The sequence below is a fragment of the Brachypodium distachyon genome, chromosome 4, assembly GCF_000005505.3.
Source record: "Brachypodium distachyon strain Bd21 chromosome 4, Brachypodium_distachyon_v3.0, whole genome shotgun sequence".
NCBI classification, from domain to species: domain Eukaryota; kingdom Viridiplantae; phylum Streptophyta; class Magnoliopsida; order Poales; family Poaceae; genus Brachypodium; species Brachypodium distachyon.
Genome location: NC_016134.3, coordinates 4,220,183 through 4,240,361, shown reverse-complemented (window position 1 = coordinate 4,240,361; position 20,179 = coordinate 4,220,183). Strand labels below are relative to the sequence as shown.

Here is a 20,179-nt window from a genome sequence, read left to right as displayed (position 1 = left end):
GGTTCCATCTGAATATGTCCTTGCTGCCATTTAAATGCAGTTGAGCTACTCGTGTGATAAGGTACAAATCGAGGGATGCCATGCCCCTCTTAGAGAAGAAATTCAAGGGATCCATGTTCAGGACATGGTCACAATGTCATTTTCCCCCAGTAATTTTCACAAAACCACACTTATTGCGGCTAAAGTTTTACAAATTCACAGTTGTTGGTAATAATCTCAAGGAACCACAATTATTGCGACAGTCTTTCTCACAAAACCCAAATCGGGAGGATTAAAGACGTTTGATGGTATTTCCGTCGCCACGTCAGGTCGGGATTTTAGGGGAGGGGCAAATCGGGCTAAGTTAACCCTTAACGGGTTGGATCAGGAGGTGATGTGGCGACGAAAATGAGCCGGATTCCTCGATCACTAGAAGTGTGATTTTATGAAATTTTAAATTTTTTTTTCCTCACAACGTTGGAAAAGGTGTGGATGTTGTCCAGGGAATGGAACATCTCCAAACGCAGCGTCCTTCCAAAATCGAATTTGAGCTCCGTCCTAGACGTTGAACTAACCAACATTGTGGATTATTTTCTGAAGTCCCTGGTTTACCTATCGATTCATCGGAATGAGCCATTGCGTAATTGTGTGGATTTATTTTTCACAGGTCCAGCCTACTTGAGTAGTACTGTATTATCCTTGCTTTTAACACAGACATTTTCAGCGTTGGTTCATTACAATCACACCGAAAATGCACAATACTGTAGTCGATAAAACCCAATTTTATCTTTGTTTTCAAAGGAGCCATACGTGGAGCCGTCGCTCCTCTTTTTTTTTAATTTCCATCGTGCGGGCGCCACCGCTGCAAGTCACGACACCATCCGGAGTCGTTGGAACTCAGATTCTGTCCTTGGGCATCTCTCAAAATAAAATGATTCTTCAGCCCTTAGGCTTGGATTTTTTTTCACTGCTATCACAGGCCCGGTCGTGGGCGAGTATAATTATTTCGTCTTGTCCGGCCGGAAGCGGCTGCGTGCGTACGTGCTCATGAACCACAGGGCCGCCGTTGCACGTGGCGGCAGCGAGACGTCGGCAACCGGCAGCTTGAGAGCAGTTGCAGCTTAAAGCAATACAATAGCGTAGCTAAACGCTGTCTATATTTTGTTGATCGTTGTCATGTTATTTACAGTGACTGAAATAGTCAGTACGTATATTAGTTTTGTTATATAAAGCACTTTTTTATTTTAAAATGTACTTTCTTTCAAAGAAGTATAAATTTTATAATTTTCATTGATTGTCAAACATTTTTAAAATTTGATTCAATATTTACAGTGTCAAATCAAGATATTATGACAATATATTTCACAACAGATCTAATGATCTTCGTTTGCCATCATAAATGTTGCAATTTTTTGTCATAAAGTTAGTCGACTTTTAAAAGTTTGAGGGTCAACACAAGGTAATTTTGGAACGGATGAAATACTATTTTACTTATACCCAACCCGCCTTATGCTCTCACAAAGATTTTGAAACGTGTGTTGCTTCCGATTGATAGTTAATAATCCGCTTCCTCTCTTTTTTCACCAACTCAGCAAAAATATAATAATGTTTAAACTCTTACAGCATGTATGCATTATGCTATTATGCTTGCTCTTAGTACAATTTGGTCTAAGACAAGTCATATGTAAACAATACATATTTTAGAGTAAAATAATTTGACCAACTATGAGAGAAATGCTACTAATATTTAATATATGTACAAAATTGTACCACTAACAAGTGCTTTTCAATACAACAACATTACTTTTGAATCACGATGATTTCGTAATATTTGTCTAATAGTTAGTCAAAATTTACCAAAAATATAAATGGAGACAATTGTTTTTTCATCCTCAACTCTTGCGGGTGGATGCTAATTTCGTCCCTCAACTAATTTTTGGAGAAACTTCATCCATCAACTTGCAATGCTAGACAAATCTCATCCTTCGGCCGGTTTAGAGTGGTCAAGGTCGGACTTACATACAAGGCCAGTTTATAGATAAAATAAGTACTCCTACTTAATTTTTGCACATATGTTTTTACATACAAAGGCCAGTCACAAGTAAGTTCCTTTTCCGCCAGTTCAAAGAGACTTTCCAGTCGATGATCCGAGAGTCGTGGGTCGTCCACGCGATCCGACCGCCGGCCCTAGGCATACGGCACACCGCACCTAAAACCTCGCAACCTTCTCCGCCCTCCTCTCTCCCTCAAGAACACGAGAAGGAAGCGTCCGAGTCCCCACTCCCGTCCCAACTCCCACCTCTTAACTGCGAGAGTATTATTGCTGGAGCGCCTCTCTGCTCTTTTAATTGCCCCGCCGTCTTTGTCATGGAAGTTGGCGGGAGCTCGGCCGGCAGCAGCACAAGAAGCGGCGAAGGTGATCTTTGCGCCGCGCAAGAATCGCGAGAGGAGGAGAAGGCGAGGAGCGGCGGCGGTGCCATGAGGGCCCGCGTGTGCGCGCGCGTACGCACGCCGCACGGCGTCGGGGCACTGCTCCTCGTCGGCGGCGCGATCGTCGGAGCCGCCGTCGTTGCGTGGCGGCGCCGCGGCGACGGCAAGGGCGCCAACCACCATCAACACCGCGAGAAGCAGCCTGCGTACGGAGAAACGATTCTTCCTTTTTTTTTTGACTTGGATTAGTTGCCTCAGTTCGTATGATTCGTGCTGTTTTTCTTGCGTCCGAGCTGAAAAGATCGAGTCTTTTCTTTGGTTGATTTTGCAGCAAGGAGGAGGGGTTTTTGGATGGTGGAGTTGTTGAGGATGAGCAGGTGAGAAGTGAGAACTGAGAGCTGACGGGCTTCATTAGTTAGATGTTGTGTTCTTAACCTCTTTCTTTTTTAGGTGAAATTTTGATGTTTTTGAAATGCGTTTGGTTGTAGATTCAGGGCAAGTTTGATCAATCTGATGAGAATTCGAGCAGGGAGGATACGGAGGTTGGAACCAATGGATTGGTTAGTCTATGTAATCTGCATGTAGTGTTGCCAATTTTGTTATACTTCCTCGATATGAAACAATAATTCGAGCAGGGACAGAGTTTGAACTAAAACAATGACAAGAATTTGGGACGGAGGGAGTAGTTTCTAGTTTATGTGCTTATTGTTCTGGTGAAATAAGAAATTGTTTGTGAAAATTCATATGAACTATTGTTTCAGGATGGTAAGGAAACACACGATCTACATGAGAATCAGGAAGAGGAGAAAAAGGAGGAGGAGATCAATGCTGATAAATTGGTTTGTCTCCTGTGCAAATCTTTGGATAAATTTGCCTAAATCAAAGATACAACATGCATGTATTGTATGCAATATTTGTTGTTCGGATTTTGGATGCCTTACTTCGTGCAAACTTTTATGAACTTGGGTTTCAGGATAGCAAACTTGTAGAGAAATTTGATCCGAACTCAAGCAGGGGACTTGCCGAAATCGTCACAGTTGATACGGTCAGCTCTGCTTTCTGTACCAATAAGGTCAGCTCTGTTTTCTGTACCCAACTGTGAAAACTAAAATGCCCTGCATTTGTCTGATGGCATTATTTTTCTTTCCCTTGTGCAAATCCAACCAATTGGCTTCAGGAGAGTGGAGACGTGAACAAGGCTGACCAGAATTCAAGGAAGAACGATATCGAGGAAGAGGTCATGCCAAATGTATGGCTCCTCGTTCTTCGTTAAATTTGTTGAAAGCTGCTTTGTGTGATCATCTATGATATATGCATTACAGTGGTTTTATCCTGCTTGTTTCTTCTGAACTGTGATCATCTAGGCCATCGAAGGCGTGGAGAGTGTGGAGAACTGTGATCAAAGCACTCTTACCATCAGTAGCCTGGAGATCGCGCGTGAAGAACATAATGATGGTCCTCAAGAGACTGCATCAACACAGGCGACGGCACCTCAACTGCTGATCTCAGAGGAAGCGAAAGCGGATACCATGGCCGAAACAGCTGAAGTAGAATTGGCAGAAGGAACAGCCATAGAGGAGAATGTATCTGAACATGAGGCAGCAGAAGCAGAATTGTCAAAAGGAACAACCGTTGAGGAGAATGTGTCTGAACAGGAGGCAGCAGAAGAAGAATTGGCAAAAGGAACAACCATGGAGGAGAATGTGTCTGAACATGAGGAGCATAAACAGGCGGCAGAAAAGCCGGCGGTCGCGGCCGTCATTGACTCATCAGTGATCTCTTCGCCGCAGTATCTTCTCAAGTCAGCCGAGAAGAAGAGACCTGCAAATCCGGAATGGAAGGAGTCGGGAATGAAGCTGTACCAAGACCAAGATTGCGGCAACGGTGAGCTGAGCAAGGTGGGAACAAAGCAGGGAGGAGTAGCCGTGGTGACAGTGGATCGTAGGGCTGCTTCTATGGCCGTTCTTGCCATCATCTTGGCGGTGACAATCGGAGTAAACGCCATCTTCGCGGTGACCATCGGAGTAAACATCATCTCGTGCCTGTATTCCCATCTGAGAGGGACATGATTACATGATCTTCAGATGAAGTCGTGGTACTTCTGTGACGTGCAAAGTTGTTTACTTGTTCTTTCTGTGATCAATTGCAAACACTGAAGTTCCCAGCAGTTAACTAACTAGCGAACGTTCTTTGGTACTTCTCAGGACGTTCCTTCTTTTCCATGCTTGTGAGGCTGTGCGCCATATTTTGCTGCGAGAAAAGTAAGTAAATTTTTGAAATCATGAACAAAAACCCTTGACGGCGAAACTGTCTATATGAAACCCTGAATTTTCTGAAAATGTTTAAAATGAAGGTAAGAAGACTGTTTCGAAAAGCGATACTGGATATCAGCCTGAAAACAATATGTAGAAATTCTATGAAATGATAGCCCATAACAATTCATAAAAAATGTGATTATTTATCTCATGTGCAAAAATATGAGAAATTCGTTCATCTTTGTGTTAATTGTATGGAACACAGATGCTGGTTTACAGTTATTTGCGGCTCTCACTTTGTATTTTATACAAAGTGTGGATTGTTCCTTTTTTTCATTTCTTTTCGAGAACTCTGGGAGGCTTCTCGCCAAAAAAAGAACTTTAGTTTTTCTTAATTATAAGTTGCCAAATAATAATATGAAAAATATCTCTACGGAGTAGGAGCCTGAAAAATTCATCAAAAATATATTCTGTAAAATAAAGGCATTAAAAATCTATTTATTTCTTGTGATTTTCGCACATGGCAGAAATAGACTGTTCATAGAATTCCCTACATGCATGAATGCATCTGCACTTTCAGAACACTCAAAACACATCCAAAGCCCAACTAGGATTAAAGTTAAGCGAAATGAATATGGTGCTTTGTGAAAAAAAAAAGTTCATGCGGTCTTGCTCGTACACGCAATACAGAAGCAAAAGAGTGGTGGCAATGGGTGTTGCACAGTCGGATACCTACCATGGGTATTTAGAATCGTATGATTTAAAAAAAAACGAATTTGGTGTTAGCGTGCTTCAAGAAATACGAGTACTTCGGATAAGATTCCATGCAAAAAGTTATTGTACTACTGTATAAAAAAATATGCTCCGTACAAAATAACTTGTACACTAGTCCTGCATAGGAAAGAAAAATCAAGAATACCATTAAATTGAAAAATTGTACTTATAGTTATCATTTGCACGGTGTGATGATTTACAAAGTCGAATTTGCACAAATGTTTTGCATGTATTCATATGCACACACTTACAAAATTTACGATATCATGTAGTTATGCATATTTACATGTAATATTTCGATAACAATTTAACAATTTAAGTATCGGAGAAGTATATAGCTACCCTCGGAGATAAAGGATCACGGCACGCCTTTGGGTTTTTTTATGGTCCGACGGAACCAAAAGTCTGCCAGAAGTCTGACGAAGAACCGGTCCGGTCCGGTCCGAGCCACCAGAACCGAGTCTTGCCGGTCGTGTCAAAGTCCGACCGAGACCGACCGAGCCGGAGTCGCTGCCGTGCCCTTTCCCCCTTTTTTCTTTCCCCTCTCGGGAGAGCGTGAGAAGAATCGTCAAACACCCCCCCTCCTTCTCCCCCTCGCCGCCCGCCGCCACGAGCCATGGCGCCGTCCGCCAGCGCCTCCTCGTCCTCCTGCTCCGACAGCTCGGGCTCCAGCGACTCCTCCTCCTCCTCGGGGAGCGACCGCCGCGTCCGCCGCCGCCACAGCCGCCGCAAGGACGCCGCCGCGCCGTCCTCGTCCTCCTCCGCCGCCGCGCTGAAGGCGCGCAAGGACAGGAAGTCCCGCCACAAGCGGCGTCGCCGGGAGCGGCGCAAGTCCCGGTCGGACGACGACAGCTACAGGTGATTCCCCCCACTCCTCCCCAACCTCTCTCTGTGTGTAGGTTTCCTGGGCTAGGGTTAGGCTGAATTTGCTCGTGATCTGGGATATTGCCAAGTTGGGATGGTCCGGGATGGCAACGTCTGTCATCCCTGCATTAGCTCGTCCTGAGGCTTACAATCGGATCAAGGGGGTATCTCTGTCTAGGCTGGATAAGACCAACCAATCAGGGCAGTAATAAATGCTCGAAACTGAGCAAATTGGGTGGTTCCACATCAGACTGCTATCCGTGTGGGCAACAATTGTAGTAGGACTGTTAAGCCGGAGCAATTGATCTTGAACGTCAATAAGAGGCTTTTGGTTCTTTCAGTTAAGAGGAATCTTTGGTAAGACCAGGGCTTTGTAGGTATGAGTTGAGCTTGCTGACTCATTCAGAATGAGTGCACACTTTGCGATTTCGTTCTAGTCGATGAAAGATACAATGTTTTATGAAGTGGCTCATCTAGTCATTGACCATGAATAATTTTTCCTGTGGTGCTACTTTTCTCTGGTATAAGAGCTATTTTGTTGTCAAGCTTGGGCAGCTAAAGATAGTTCATTCCAGAGAAATTTTGGAATAGAAAATGCCACATCCTCATAAAAGTTGTCATTTTGCGCAAAAAAGGAAGATAAAAGTTATCATAATGTCATGTGAACTTGATTGAACCATATACTAATTAACATCCCTCAACTCCAGGGGAAATCTTTAGTCATGGCTCATGATCGTAGTGTATTAGATGGCGAAGACCAGGTTTTGAGGAGATTCAGATCGTGGTTTAATCTGGGTAAATGTGTTGGATGAACAAATATATTCTACTATTAATTTCCAGTTGTTAATCTTCTGTCTGGGATTTATGAACGAGATATGGATTATTGTCTTAGACTACATCCAATAATATATTTTTTTTGTTGCAAATTTTTAGTCTTGTCAGGTTGGCCCCACTGCTGCCATATTAAAATATCTGATTCCTTTTGTAGTAGCGCAAGCTCTTATGACAGTGACCGCGAGGCATCTGGAAGATCACGTAAGCATAAGAAGAGCAGTAGATCAAGGAAGGTACTGCCCCTTTAATGCATACATGTTTCATGTCTTTTAGTTTTTTTCAGCGCAGGCAGTATGTTTTTGTCTTCTCTGTGACTAACTGTACCCTCATCTGACAGTCTAGGGAGAGGGAGCGAAGCAAGGATAGGCATCATAAACGAGACAAGGGTAAACATAGAGAGGTAAATTTTCTACTTATTCCGAAAACACCTACCTTTTGTCCTGGCTGAAAGTTTTGGTAAATAAATCTTTATTGCACGTAATAATTATCATCCTTAAATCCGCAACTGCTGGTTGGATTGGATGGATCATACACTATCTATATGAACATACATCTTATTGTCGTGTCATGTGCACTGTCCGAACGGCAGAAATATGTCTTATTATTTATATATTTCCACATGAGAGGTCCTTATATTTCTTGCTACCTGTTTCTGGGTTGGCTCTTTGACATTGGAGCTGGGATTCGTGAACGGGTGACAACATGGTGGATTGGCTTGCTGGTTGTGTTGATTGGTTGGTTTTGTTCTCTTCAATGCGGGAGCTTTATACAGAAGAAAGAGAGTGAACGTTCTAGCGGTCCTGTGCAGCTTTCCAAGGTATATATAGTTCGCTTTGAACTTTCAATTTGTTTGTATTCTTGATCATTTTCAAACTTAATTTTATTTTGTAAACCAGTTCCTTGCTCGTGAGAAAGATGAGGGCGGTAAAAGGAGTGTTATCTCTGGTAAAAAGGTGAGGATCACAGTTTGTACTATTTTTCATCTGTACCTTCAGAGTTGTACTTGGCTGACAATAGGATACCATGCCTGCTGCAATGAAAATCATTCCAATCTCAGTGAACTGTGAAGTATGAACTATTTGACTTGATTTGTAGATAATGATGAAGCTTGAAAAATCCAAGGAAGATAAGGCTGCCGAGAGCAAGCGCAATGAACTGTTGAAGTTTCTGAATGCCAGTTACGACTGACAGTTAGTTAGTAGTGGTGATACTGGCTGGATTAATCTTGATACTACTGCTTAGTTCCTGGTGCTTTTGGTGACCGCAGAAGCTTTTTGTTCTGTTCTTTTCAAGTTATGGCATGACCATCAGTGCTTTTCACCGGTAGTTTTTAGCTTGGTGTGTTAGTGATATTAAAATTACATCTTACTACTATCTACCATTTGGTTGTTCCCAGTTTTGTACTTTTTCATGGGGTTTTCTTGTAAACCAGTTTCAGCTGGATTCACCATACTAGTGCTTTTATCAGTTTCCTTGAGCAATGTTGTGTACAGATTTTCTTGGATTCCATTCATATCTAGTGTTACATGCTAAAGAAAAATGTTCTTGAACTGTACTTCCATCATAGATGAATAGAATGTTCTTGAACTGTACTGCCGCACATAGAGTATTACATGATGATCAAAAGACCTTTCTCAGATCATAACTTGAGATGAGAAGAGCTTCTCAAAACAATCTAAGCTCAATGTTAGGTTTTCCTGCGCTGGCAGCAGCAGATAGCTGCCTATAATTGAGTGGCCAGGATCTCATTCCACGTGTCTGGAACACCAGGGAGGCACCAGTGCAAGCAATCCTGAACCCCTGGTGTAGCTCTGATACTGTACCTTGATACATGCCCTTCATCCCTTAGGCGTGAAAGCGCGGTAATATCCAAGAGCCTGATCCTGGTGCCTTTGACTGCTGTCTCAGCGTCAGCATCTTCAGAATGATTCTGAAATACTTTGTTCCCCATGGCCAAAGGATCTGTGTTGTCACAAGTGCCTCCAGTGTCCCACTCCCCATTGAAGAAATGCCTTGGTGACAATGACCTGTAGAAGACCTTCAGATGGGGGTAGCTAGGAAGCTTTGCGTCCAGCCACTTGATCACATTGTGTATGGTGAAGTTTTTAGCTTTCCAGATGACAGCGGTCTTTCGGTTGTTATTTGGTGCTCCGGAGACATACATTTCCCACTTGTTCGCCTTCAGTTTACCACGATTCCAATGGTGTCCAGTGTTCAGAACCAGGACATGGAACCTGTGAAGGTTCCTGTCAAGAAATGAAGGTGGACGATCAAGGTGCATGGCATAACCGGCAGCTGGATTCGATGGCTTGAGAGGCTCCAGATCACAAAGCGTTGATGACCAGTAATACAGGATTGTTGTGTTCGTTCTTCGGAATCGGTAGGCCCAGCCATCTGGTCGTTTCGCACGTTGTTTGAGAACCAATCCATATTTGGAGCCAACATCTTCTATATCTGAATGATCTTTCTGAGATGCGGCAACCATACACATCATCGATTGGAACATCTGCCTCCCTAAAGAGTCGCCTACATAAGCAATGGTTTTATCCTGCATTCTGAAACATGTCCAAATTAGTGTGGCCTGAAAGACTCAAGAAACTGAATTCTGAAACATATCTCGTCTCCTGCAAATTCAAATGGAAGTAGAAGCATATACCTTCTCAAGAATTGGGCTGGTTGAAAGACTGGCATCTTGCAGCCTTCGGGCTGCCATCTAAATTTCTCGTAAGCGAAATCTTTGCGCTGCGTCAATCTGCAATTCCAGCTCTCAGAGAGCCATCTTTTACATCTGAGACCAGAATATAGTGGCCTATGATCATCAGGAACCCATTGTCCATTCTTGTAGTCACATTCTGCAAGGTAGATTAAGTGTAGTAGAAACATTAACCAAAGCCATCTTCAAATCTTCTAAAATCATAAAAAGCTACCAAAACATTATTTGTGAGATGGCAAATTACCTTTCTTCTGAGGAGCTGCTGCTTTCTTTTTATCAGCGACATCTTCGACGTCACGAATTATGCTTAGAGGTGGAGGTGCAGAAGTGGCTTCCTTTCGTATTTCAGCGACTGGCCGCACCAACGGATGGGTAACGGAGAAACCTTCTTCATTGGAGGTATTTCGATCTATAAACCATGTGTTAGCAACACAAATTTACAGGGAAACCAGCCCAAAAAATGATCCACACAAAGGAACTTAAAACACAGTACTATCAGTTTCTTGAGCTTATGGTATGAGAGAACCTGGATAACTCACTCAAGACCAATGGCTCCGGCCGGAGGAAATCGATACTGTACAGTGACCCTTTCTCCCATTTCCAGAGAAGGAACACCGTGAAGACAGCCAGGATCACAAGCCTGACGTGCTTGAATCTCAGGCCGTTTACACTTGCCAGCCTCATTATCTTGTACTGAACTCAAAGCACAAATGATGAATGACAGATATGTGGTGATGCCGTGATGACAGGTAGCTAGCTGCTTCAGACAAGAAGAGAAGGTGAAGTTAGACTAGAAGAAAAAGGGTGAAGTTCGATAAAAGCTATGCTAACATACCTAACCTAAGATTAACATCAATTTTTTGTTTTGGCTAGCAGAATGCATGTGGCATGGTAGGTACAAAAGGCTGGTTGGTAGGCATGTGAAGAGTTCTCAGACCATAAAAGGCAGATGAAGTTAGTAGCACGGCAAGGCACAGATTGACAGAAATTGTGGTGAGGCAGGTAACCCGCCCCATATATTCTGCTCTCTCGATGAACAATTTGCGCTGATATATATGGCTCTAGTGAACTACTACATGTTCTGGTCATAGGAGACGGCCATTCCAAGGTGATGAAAATAGAAAATTGGTCTCTAGCCATAGAAGACCTGGGTTCCTCTTTACGGTTCCATGGAGTGTCAGGATTTGGTGTGCTAGCTCCAACCGGAAGCCCCTGACTCTGACCAAATGGAAAGCAGTCTAGATTGGAACAAGCTTGGACCCGTGGATTTTGTCAGGAAGGCACTTATCTGCCCGACCAAAGGAAGTGCTAAAATTCTACGGAGTGTCGGAAAAAGGAAAATCTTTGAAGCAGGCAGCGAAAGAGAGGTTGTTGGGAGGGAGCGGCAGTTACTGGACTGACCTGGAGGCTTGAGCTCGCCGTTCCTGATCTCCTCCAATTAAGGAGGCGCCGCCGGCATGTTTCTTGGGGTCTAGCCGGCGGGAGAGGAGCCTTAGGTTGCGCTGCGCCTTGTGGCAACTAATTACTCCTCCACTGAAGCTGAGGCTTAATGGCTGATGAACTCACCGACAGAGCAACAAACGTACGGCCGGTGGAGGAGGAAGGAAGGTTGGTAGAGAGAAGACCCGGTGACGTGGCGTGCGCTGAGACGATGTTGCGTGCGATGTGACGTCGCGTAGAATCGCAAATTCGCAACACGGACAAGAGACGAATGTTATTAAGAGCTTTGCTTTGCTTCCTCCGAAGAACTGCCATCCCATTCCCAGGACGCCGGCGGGATCACGGCTCGATGCTCCCAAGAGAACGTACTCGACGCTAAACGGATCCCCGGCCCCGATTGACCGATTCCATTGCTGAGGTCAACAGGTTCACTCACGGACACAAATGGCAAGCATTCTTCTCACAACAAGTGCCAGAACAGAACAGGGGGTGGCAAGTCCGGAAACTGAGAATAATACCAAGGCTCAATGTCTACGTCCAAACAAGATGTAAGGAGTACTTGAGGGTTAAAAAGGACGCAAACAAGATGTAAGGAGTACTTGAGGGTTAAAAAGAACGCGATGTAGTCACCCAAGCATACTTCTAGCCACCAAGCTCTTGGCTACGATAGACGCTTCCGAGTAGAGTGGTTTTTCCAAGACCCTCCATTCCCCAAGTTGAGATTACCTTACAGCTTTGATTGTTATCTGGTTGACAAACTAATTTTATGATCGACAACAGATTTCTGTGTTTCTCGTCCAGTGAGCAATTCATCAATTAGTGCCATTGTCCTGCCGCGGTCAATCTTCTTTCTAGCAGTTGAGTTACAATCTGCGGGTTTGGAGTCGCCGAGGCCGTGCAGCCCCGGCATGAAGATTTGATGGTGGCGGGGACGGAGCAAGGGGATGCGGACAAGGCAACCTACAAAGCGAGACGTTGCTAAACATTGATAGACAAAAACAAAAAAGAGTTCAATTTTTCATCCAATTTGACACTTCGTATTTCCTATAATAATTTAATTGCACAGATACTGAACTAAAACCTTCGTTTCACCTGTGCAAGCATGAGTTAGTCCGTAATTTTGTCCTCGTTGTTTTCTTAAGTAATCAATTGCATGATTTCTCCCGGACAAGCAACACTAACCTATTTCGGTCCAACCATCAAACATGTCAATGCATAACAGGGATTTGGATAACGATCATCTAAAACTTAAACACTCGGTAAGATCGGGCATCAGATGATTCAACACCCAAAAAAAGGCCCGATACTCTACTTCAATCCTCCAAGTTGATGATGGCATCCTTAAACTTCCCGTAGATTATCTTCTTCAGTTCAACCATCTGAGCAAGGATGGATACCTTATCTTCCTCCAGCCTCTTTAGCTTCTTAGTTTCATCCTCTTTATGGTTGTATGCATCGACTGATGTAGAGGCCGGAGATCTTCTCTTTTTCAAAAAAATAAATCATTTTTCATCTGATGCAACCTAGTCATGTACGATTGAAGAGTAAGTGGCGTTCTTAGAAAAACACTGTGATTTAGGAATCCCTCGTTGTGAATCAAAGAGCCCTTAATTAATGTAGATAAATCAGAAGAAAAACATACCGTCTACTGGTTATTGGAATTGAGTAGGAAAGAAATGTGTTAACATCAAGATCCTTGAGAACTGGAGTACCCAACTCTCATATTAACAAAAAATGAAAATAAATATACAATACCTACTGGCAGTCTATCAAGGACACTTGTTGTTTAAAACCAAAATAGGCTGCAAGTGTCCTTCACCTAGAACAAAGAAATATATGAAAAGTACACTAAGTGTGTTGATCTCAAGCTGGTTTCATTAACCTCCGGTTTTATTTTCTATAATAGTGCATCTAGATATTAGTAACAACACTAAAATCATTAAGAATATCTTTGCATGGAGCAAAACTCAACAAGGAAAAATAATCAGGAGCATGACACAACATACGCCGTGTTTTGATTATTAACTTAAGCATAGATATAGAACCTAGAGAACATACTTTCGCTCTATATCGACATAAACCTCTGATACCATCTTCGCTGCTTCTAGTTCTGGTCTTCTCGTGGAGATATAGGTATAGCCCAGAGAAAACCAATACTCTTCAGCAAGCTGTCATAAAATGGATAAATGTATTTGTTATTAAAGCAACAAGGGGATTAAAACTATAACATTTCGTCTAATAAATGCTTTCTTAACTCACAACAGTGAGGCTCTCTCCTAGTAGAAGTATCCCTAAAACGATGGCTAAAATGGTTGACAGGGTGTTGAACATCGGAATACTCCATATACTTCTTGCTACACAAATAAAAACAATCATATTGTATTGCTCATACTATTTTTCTACAACTTATATTGCACTAAATCCAATTTTATTTACAACGAAAAAATTGGGGGTGGGGGCATTGCCCCCTCTATATGCATGTCTAGAAAGTGGTGGGAGAGGGGGGCATGGCCCCCCTCCATAACTAGACTAGCTGGATTGAGTTTGTGTTTTTGTAATGATTGGATGCTACAAGAAATATGTCAATTGACGATGAAAAATTTGTAGTAGTGGCCAAATACATCATAATCTGAAAGTCGCCTTGAACTCAAGGCTGATCATGCCGATTCATCGTAGGAATTTGGTCCCGTTATGCCCGGCCTCGATCGAGACTAGCGAGTCGTGAATGTCGAACCACGAAGGCATATGCATATCACCTGAGACCGGAACACAAACACAAGCACACAGATCAACTGGCAATTCTGCCTAGCAAGCGACCGAATTGGCCAGGCTATGAATCAAGCAGAAAATCATATATGTATAAGTATGGTTGCAGGTGATAGCTGCGATGCACGCCGTGGGGAAGGCCCAGCGGACGCGGAGGAGGAGAAGTGGCCCGCTATGGGCTCGTTGGCGCGGCTGCAGTTGCCCGGGCCGTGCAGCCACACCACGAACCGCGCCCTCGCCTCAATCGTCACCGCCTCGGGCACGGGCACGGCCTCCATTGTTTTCTCGGTCGATCAAATAGAGAGGAGTATATTCCACAGAGAGTTGTGACAAGGTGTTGACTTGGGATGCCGCCATGGTCAAGATCCAAGCTCACAGTCTCCTCCAATAATGATCGATAGAGAAAATTAGTTTGATGATAGATGGAGTGAGAGAGCGCAAAAGACGGCCAGCACCACATTTTATCATTTTATCATTTGAACCCAAAAAACGCCAAGCTCTCTCCATTTATTGGTGTCATCGGAACACGGACATGAGAGGCATGTGCTGATACGCGGGTCAGGTAGGCAGGCAGGCACGAGAACACGCGAATTCGGGAAGAGAAACAAGAGCTTTGGTTGGTATGCCCAAACTCCTAACAAAAGTTCACAGGAGCTATAAACATTCTGCTTGGCAAAACCATATCCATTCTAAACAGAGTTTTATTGGTGGCAACTCACGCCTGTATTAGCTCTGCGACCATGGGTGTGTAAACTTTGAGATTTACTCGCACAAGCCATTATTCAGCTCACAGCTAGTATGCTGGAGTGGAAGGGGCCTTGTCTTAAACTAGAAATACACGGATCGATCTCAGGAACTATTGCTGAGGGAGGATTCCTCGTATATCCTTTGTTCAACCTCAAAGTACCATGGTGTTTTTCAATTGGCGTGCATTCTACTAGGAGGGAGGAATATCTCAAAATGTATCTGTTTTATTTTCTCTCACATTCAGAAGTTTCTTAATGGAGTATCTTTTAGTGCCGTGATTAGCTTATATGTAACTTTAATGGAGTATCTCTTCGGATTCAGATACGTTCTTTCGCTTGGATCGATCAATCCGAATAAATTAATATAGCCAATCGTCAGTTTTGGTTGCAAAAACCAATCTGAAGAACCACGCCCAAAAGCCCTGAGTTGTATGCCGCGAGCAATGTGCACTCCAGAGCCAGAGCCAGCCGGCCGCCTCCGCCGGGTGAACGTCGGAACGATATACTACTTGGTCATATGAGGACGCAGACTCGGAACGCAGGTATCCCGTAATCCTCTTCGGACTCAGATTTGTTCTTTCACCTGGATCAATGCCCATAAATACAGCCAATAATCGCCAGTTTTTGTTGCACAAACTAAAACCAATCTGAACCACACCGAAGCCGTAATTAAGCTCTACTATACGGCGAGCAGTGTGCACTACTCCAGAGCCTGCAAAGGCAGCCGGCCGCGTCCGGGTGAACGTCGGCGGGCGGGTCTTCGAGACGGCGGCGTCCACGCTCGCCAGCGCGGGCCGCGTGACCATGCTGGGCGCCATGGTGGACGTAGAGCTGCAAAATTGTGACCCTCACGGTAGCCTTCGACCCTTATTAGTTCAACCAAATGAACTAAAATTTTAAAATGACACAACTTTTTGAAAAACTAGTTCATTTGTTTGAACTAAGAAGGGTCAAAGGGTACCCTGAGGGGTACCATGTTGCACCCCTAGGTGGACGCGTCCTGGAACGCCAGCGGCATGCCGGAGTACTTCATCGACCGCGACCCAGCCTGCTTCGGGGCGCTGCTGGGCATGCTCTGCTCGGGCGAGCTCCACGTCCCGCCGGACGTCCCGGAGCGGCAGCTCTTCCGCGAGGCGCTCTACTACGGGCTCCTGGACCGCGTCCGCGCCGCGCGCGTCCCGGAGTTGGACGGCGACGACAGGCTCCGCCTCGCCGCGTCCCTGCAGCCACCGCCGGACGCCACCGCCGTGCGCGCGGCGCCCGACGGAGGGTGCTGCGTCGCGCAGGGATCCACCGTCCGCCTCTACAACTGGATGCTCGAGGAGCTCCGCCCGGCTTATTACTGGCCCCAGCCGCGGCGCCCGTCCGTGACGCGGCCTACCTCGACGCGTCCACCCTCGTCGTCGGCGCCGGCAGCGGCATGGCCGCCTTCTCCACGCGCACCGGCGGCCTGACCCACCACTTTCGGAGCGCCACCCGCAGTCCCTTCACGCCTCGGGCACTGGCGTACGACGACAAGAAATCCACCTTCGCAAGCTCCAAGGCTAGCCTGTACCTGCCCAGCGAGCACGACGGGATCGGCGCCTGGGACTGCAGCACGGGCGAGCAGCTGGCCGGCTCCTTCTTCCCCGACCGGCCCGGCTTCGCCTTCAGCGACGCCGCCAAGCTCCAGTGGCTGGAAACCACCGGCGCGCTCCTGGTGGTTTCCACGGAGGCGTCCGGGATTAATAATAAAGACCGCCCCTTCCTCGCCCTCCTGGATTCCCGCGACACGAGCGTCGTCTGGTCGTGCTCCGACCGGACGACGCTCGCCGACGTGGTTGACGCCGTGATGATGGAGGACGGGAGGTGGGTCTGCGTGGTCAACAAGTTCCACGAGCTCGGGTTCCTCGACGTCCGGAAGAACGACGACCACGGCAGCGGCGTGCTGCAGTCGTGGAGACCAATGGCGGAGCCGGTGAGCCACTATCCGAAGCTCGCCGCGCACGGGGGGCTGCTCGTGGCGTCCAGGAATGATACCGTGTCGGTGTACAGTGGCCCGCACCGTGTCCTGACGTCGACGTTGTGGGGAAGCGGCGGCGCCATTGGAGACTTGGCCATTGGGGGCGACCGTCTCTTCGCGCTACATAACGAGGAGAATGTGGTGGATGTGTGGGAGGCGCTTCCACCTCCCATCATCTAGCTAGACTTCCTTGTAAACGTTTGACAGTTCATGGATGTTCATTTTTGTCCCTCCCTCCCAATCTTGGATCCTACATCGTATTGTTGAATCGCAGGTCTAAGATGCACATTGGCCTGCTAACAAATTGTCAATTTTTAAACGTACTTCTGGATGTTCAGATTAAACATTGATCTGTGTTCACCAATTTTATTTTCCCTTCTGAACTTTCTGAAAATATCATTCAGATTGCTTATGAAATCATCAAGTATTTTCAGCATCAGAAGTATTATGCATTGCGTTTCTTTTTTTAGATGAATCCAAGTGTAGTTTCAGAAGTTGAAGTTGGTGTAGCATATGGTGTATGTAAACTACCGTGGAATGGAGGGAGTACACTTAATAAATTCTTAAGAAATATACACTGCATTTTTCTTTTTCTTTTTTTTTTGAAAAAGCAGGGCTTTCATTAATCAACGGGAACAGACATACAATCCTTTAGACAGACGTCTAAAACAATTCTAGGGGCTGACCCCAAAACACAGTCGTCTGCAAGACCCTGCCAACTAAGTCTAGCAAGTTCGTGCGCCGCAACATTCGCCTGACGCGGTTCTTTCCCGACCGCCCACTAGGGGAACTTATCAAACAGGAGCTTAACTTCTCTGACAATCATCGCAATATCGGATCTATTTGGCTCCTCCTTTGAAAGGACGGAACCAGCTGCAAGCAGTCAATGGCCAGGACAATGGGGGAAGCGGTGACTCGAGAGGCGTCTGTGAGACCGTGAAAACACGCCAGCGCCTCAGCCATGCCCGCATTAGGAACTCGAGGTAGTTCCCCCCAGGCTGACATCTCGATCTGTCCCAAATGATTTTGGAGGATGCACCCCCAGGCCGCCTGCCCAGTATCAGCATTAAAACTCACGTCCACATTCAGCTTCTGCCAGCGGGTTTCCGGCCTTTCCCATTGGAAACGATTGGGAGGGTCTTCGGTTTCGTTCAGCTGGGTTGCCCGGATCCCATGAACCACCCTCTTCCCCTTTCTGTCATCCACACGCGCACACCTTTCGTCCATTAGCTGCGTCTGAAGGTAGCTCTGAAGGAAGCCCACCGACTGAGTAATGGTGCCTTCCCCTTTTTTGAACACGATATCATTTCGGAGGTGTCAGGCCCGCCACCAAATAAACAGCATACACGCTCCCTGGATCTTGGACATCTGACTGAGCCGAACAATAACCCAATCCAGGCCAATGTTTGTGAGCTTCTCTTCTGCAGGGATGTCCCAGACATTCCTCATCTCAAGGCGGAGTGCGCGTGCCTTGGTGAAGTTCATGACGGCATGGTATCCGTTCTCCTCTTCATCACCACAAATCCTGCACAGCGGTGTGATTCTAACATCTCGTTTGTGGCAATTGGTTTGCACCGCAAGGGATTCTGTTCCAAGCTTCCAAGCGAACACCCTAACTTTCGGGGGGACAGGGATTTTCCAGAGCATCTCCCATAAGGCCCGATCACCATTGTGCATGGCGCTTCCCTGGCCCGAGTTCTCCTCATCATTCTTGAGTGCTAACCCCAATCTGTACGCACTCCTCACCGTAAAAATCCCCGTCTTCTCATAATGCCAGGCCACAAAATCTTCAGTGTTTCGCGAGATCAAAGGGATACTAAGCACCGTGTCTGCATCGAAAGGGAGCAGGGTGTCTCGCACTCTTTGTTCGTCCCACGCAGGACAATCAGTCCTAATGAGATTCGAGACCCATCCAAATCTGTTTCTACCAATTCTGCCCGTCGCCTTTAGATTTCCTTTTGGGAGCCAATTATCTCTCCAGAGCCGCACCTTAGTTCCATCTCCAATTCTCTAGATTGCACCCTTTTTCAGCAGATCAAGCCCATACATGATGCCCTGCCAACTTGGTGAGGCGTGCTGGATGAAAGCCGTATCAAGGAGATGTCCATTAGGAAAGTATTTTGCCTTCAGAATCTGAGCACAGAGGCTCTCAGGATTTGCATTGATTCTCTGGGCCTGTTTGGCCAGCAGCGCCTGATTAAAAACCCTGAGGTCCCTGAAGCCCATTCCCCCCTGGTTTTTTTGGCTGCAGCAACTTATCCCAAGCCAACCAATGAACTTTCTTCCTGTTCTCCTCATCGCCCCACCAAAAATTTCTCGTAAGCTACATTAGATCCTCACACAATGAAGCGGATAATTTGAAGACACTCATACTATAGGTTGGTATAGCTTGTATAACTGATTTGATAAGAACTTCCTTTCCCGCCGCTGAGAGGTACTTCTCTGTCCAGTCATTAAGCCTTTTAGTCACTCTGTCTTTTGTTGCTTGAAATTTCCCATCCTTCATCCGACCCTCAGGAATAGGGAGTCCAAGATACTTCTCCTCAAGTCCAACATTATCGACGTTCAGGATGGCAGCCACCTGTGCTCCATCAATCGTTGTAACAGCACCACCCAGAAACAGGGAACATTTTTGTGGGCTGAGCAACTGTCCTGTACCTTTTTCATATCTTGAGAGGATCTCCTTAACCACCCGTGCTTGGTCAGCCGTGGCCTTGAAGAAAAGGAGGCTATCGTCGGCGAACAACAGGTGCGAAATACCTGGTGCATTCCTAGTGATCCTCAGATCCTTGAGCGAGTTATCTGCAATTTTATTTTGGATACAAGCGCTCAACCCTTCCGCCACTATCAGGAACAAGTAAGGTGACAGGGGGTCCCCCTGGCGAAGCCCTCGGGTCGGAGTGAATTGATCCAGAAGGTCACCGTTGAAACGAAAAGAATAGGAGACGGACGTGACACACTCCATAATCCAGTTGGTCCATTTGGTGTGGAAACCCAGTTTTTGGAGTGCCCCTCTAAGAAAGTTCCAATCCACCCTATCATAGGCTTTGGTCAAATCCAGCTTGTACGCGCAGAATTTTCCTTTCGCATCTTTCTTTTGAACGGCAAAGATGCATTCAAACGCGATCAGCGCATTATCTGTGATCATCCTCCCGGGAATAAAGGCACTCTGCACCGGTGAAATCAGATGTTGGAGGAGAGGCCGAAACCGGTTGACAAGGCACTTTGCAATCACCTTATAGATGACGTTGCACAAGCTAATCGGCCTGAAATCCTTCAATCTCTTCGGGTTTTTTATTTTCGGAATAAGCACAATCGCTGTACTATTCACACCCACCAGCATCTTCCCCTCCCGAAAAAACCTCTTAACAGCCTC

The 20,179-nt window shown here is 45.8% G+C and overlaps 3 protein-coding genes and 1 pseudogene across 5 annotated transcripts; 3 read left to right on the top strand and 1 right to left on the bottom strand.

Annotated features, from left to right (window-relative positions):
- The first annotated feature begins 2,192 nt into the window (after positions 1 to 2,192).
- LOC104584376 lies at positions 2,193 to 4,906 on the top strand. Of its 3 annotated transcripts, XR_002959992.1 has the most exons (9): positions 2,197 to 2,615; positions 2,741 to 2,786; positions 2,898 to 2,969; positions 3,171 to 3,248; positions 3,383 to 3,481; positions 3,587 to 3,658; positions 3,774 to 4,504; positions 4,614 to 4,670; positions 4,763 to 4,906. XR_002959992.1 is itself a non-coding variant. In XM_010238881.3 (8 exons), the coding sequence occupies exons 1-7, from the start codon at positions 2,347 to 2,349 to the stop codon at positions 4,476 to 4,478; spliced, it is 1,341 nt and encodes a 446-aa protein (XP_010237183.1). In that variant the 5' UTR covers positions 2,197 to 2,346; the 3' UTR covers positions 4,479 to 4,504; positions 4,614 to 4,906. The 3 variants fall into 3 exon arrangements, 2 of the variants coding, with proteins under 2 accessions (XP_024310235.1, XP_010237183.1); XM_010238881.3 differs by having other exon boundaries at positions 4,614 to 4,906; XM_024454467.1 differs by lacking the exons at positions 4,614 to 4,670; positions 4,763 to 4,906 and having other exon boundaries at positions 2,193 to 2,615; positions 2,898 to 2,951; positions 3,774 to 4,605.
- Positions 4,907 to 5,979: 1,073 nt separating this feature from the next.
- On the top strand, positions 5,980 to 8,628 carry LOC100842365 (splicing regulatory glutamine/lysine-rich protein 1). Its single transcript, XM_010238880.3, has 6 exons — positions 5,980 to 6,296; positions 7,291 to 7,369; positions 7,474 to 7,536; positions 7,909 to 7,953; positions 8,033 to 8,089; positions 8,232 to 8,628. Exons 1-6 carry the CDS (start codon positions 6,055 to 6,057, stop codon positions 8,322 to 8,324), a joined length of 579 nt encoding a protein of 192 aa, XP_010237182.1. The 5' UTR covers positions 5,980 to 6,054; the 3' UTR covers positions 8,325 to 8,628.
- A 50-nt stretch (positions 8,629 to 8,678) lies between these two features.
- Positions 8,679 to 11,617, bottom strand: LOC100840756 (protein trichome birefringence-like 16). The gene is made up of 5 exons (XM_003575489.4): positions 11,251 to 11,617; positions 10,389 to 10,606; positions 10,094 to 10,258; positions 9,793 to 9,988; positions 8,679 to 9,691 (listed from the first exon to the last, which is right to left on the bottom strand). The coding sequence occupies exons 2-5, from the start codon at positions 10,531 to 10,533 to the stop codon at positions 8,860 to 8,862; spliced, it is 1,338 nt and encodes a 445-aa protein (XP_003575537.1). The 5' UTR covers positions 10,534 to 10,606; positions 11,251 to 11,617; the 3' UTR covers positions 8,679 to 8,859.
- Positions 11,618 to 14,795: 3,178 nt separating this feature from the next.
- LOC100828619 lies at positions 14,796 to 17,150 on the top strand (annotated as a pseudogene).
- The last annotated feature ends 3,029 nt before the right edge of the window (positions 17,151 to 20,179 follow it).

Coding starts and splice junctions, on each gene's coding strand:
- LOC100842365 (XM_010238880.3), top strand. CDS start 6,055: ATGGCGCCGTCCGCCAGCGCCTCCTCGTCCTCCTGCTCCGACAGCTCG. Junction 7,537..7,908: donor ACAAGGGTAAACATAGAGAG/GTAAATTTTCTA, acceptor AGCTTTATACAG/AAGAAAGAGAGTGAACGTTC. Junction 8,090..8,231: donor GTGTTATCTCTGGTAAAAAG/GTGAGGATCACA, acceptor CTTGATTTGTAG/ATAATGATGAAGCTTGAAAA.
- LOC104584376 (XM_010238881.3), top strand. CDS start 2,347: ATGGAAGTTGGCGGGAGCTCGGCCGGCAGCAGCACAAGAAGCGGCGAA. Junction 2,970..3,170: donor AGGTTGGAACCAATGGATTG/GTTAGTCTATGT, acceptor CTATTGTTTCAG/GATGGTAAGGAAACACACGA. Junction 3,659..3,773: donor AGGAAGAGGTCATGCCAAAT/GTATGGCTCCTC, acceptor GTGATCATCTAG/GCCATCGAAGGCGTGGAGAG.
- LOC100840756 (XM_003575489.4), bottom strand. CDS start 10,533: ATGAGGCTGGCAAGTGTAAACGGCCTGAGATTCAAGCACGTCAGGCTT. Junction 9,989..10,093: donor AGCAGCTCCTCAGAAGAAAG/GTAATTTGCCAT, acceptor TCTACCTTGCAG/AATGTGACTACAAGAATGGA. Junction 9,692..9,792: donor CCAGCCCAATTCTTGAGAAG/GTATATGCTTCT, acceptor GACATGTTTCAG/AATGCAGGATAAAACCATTG.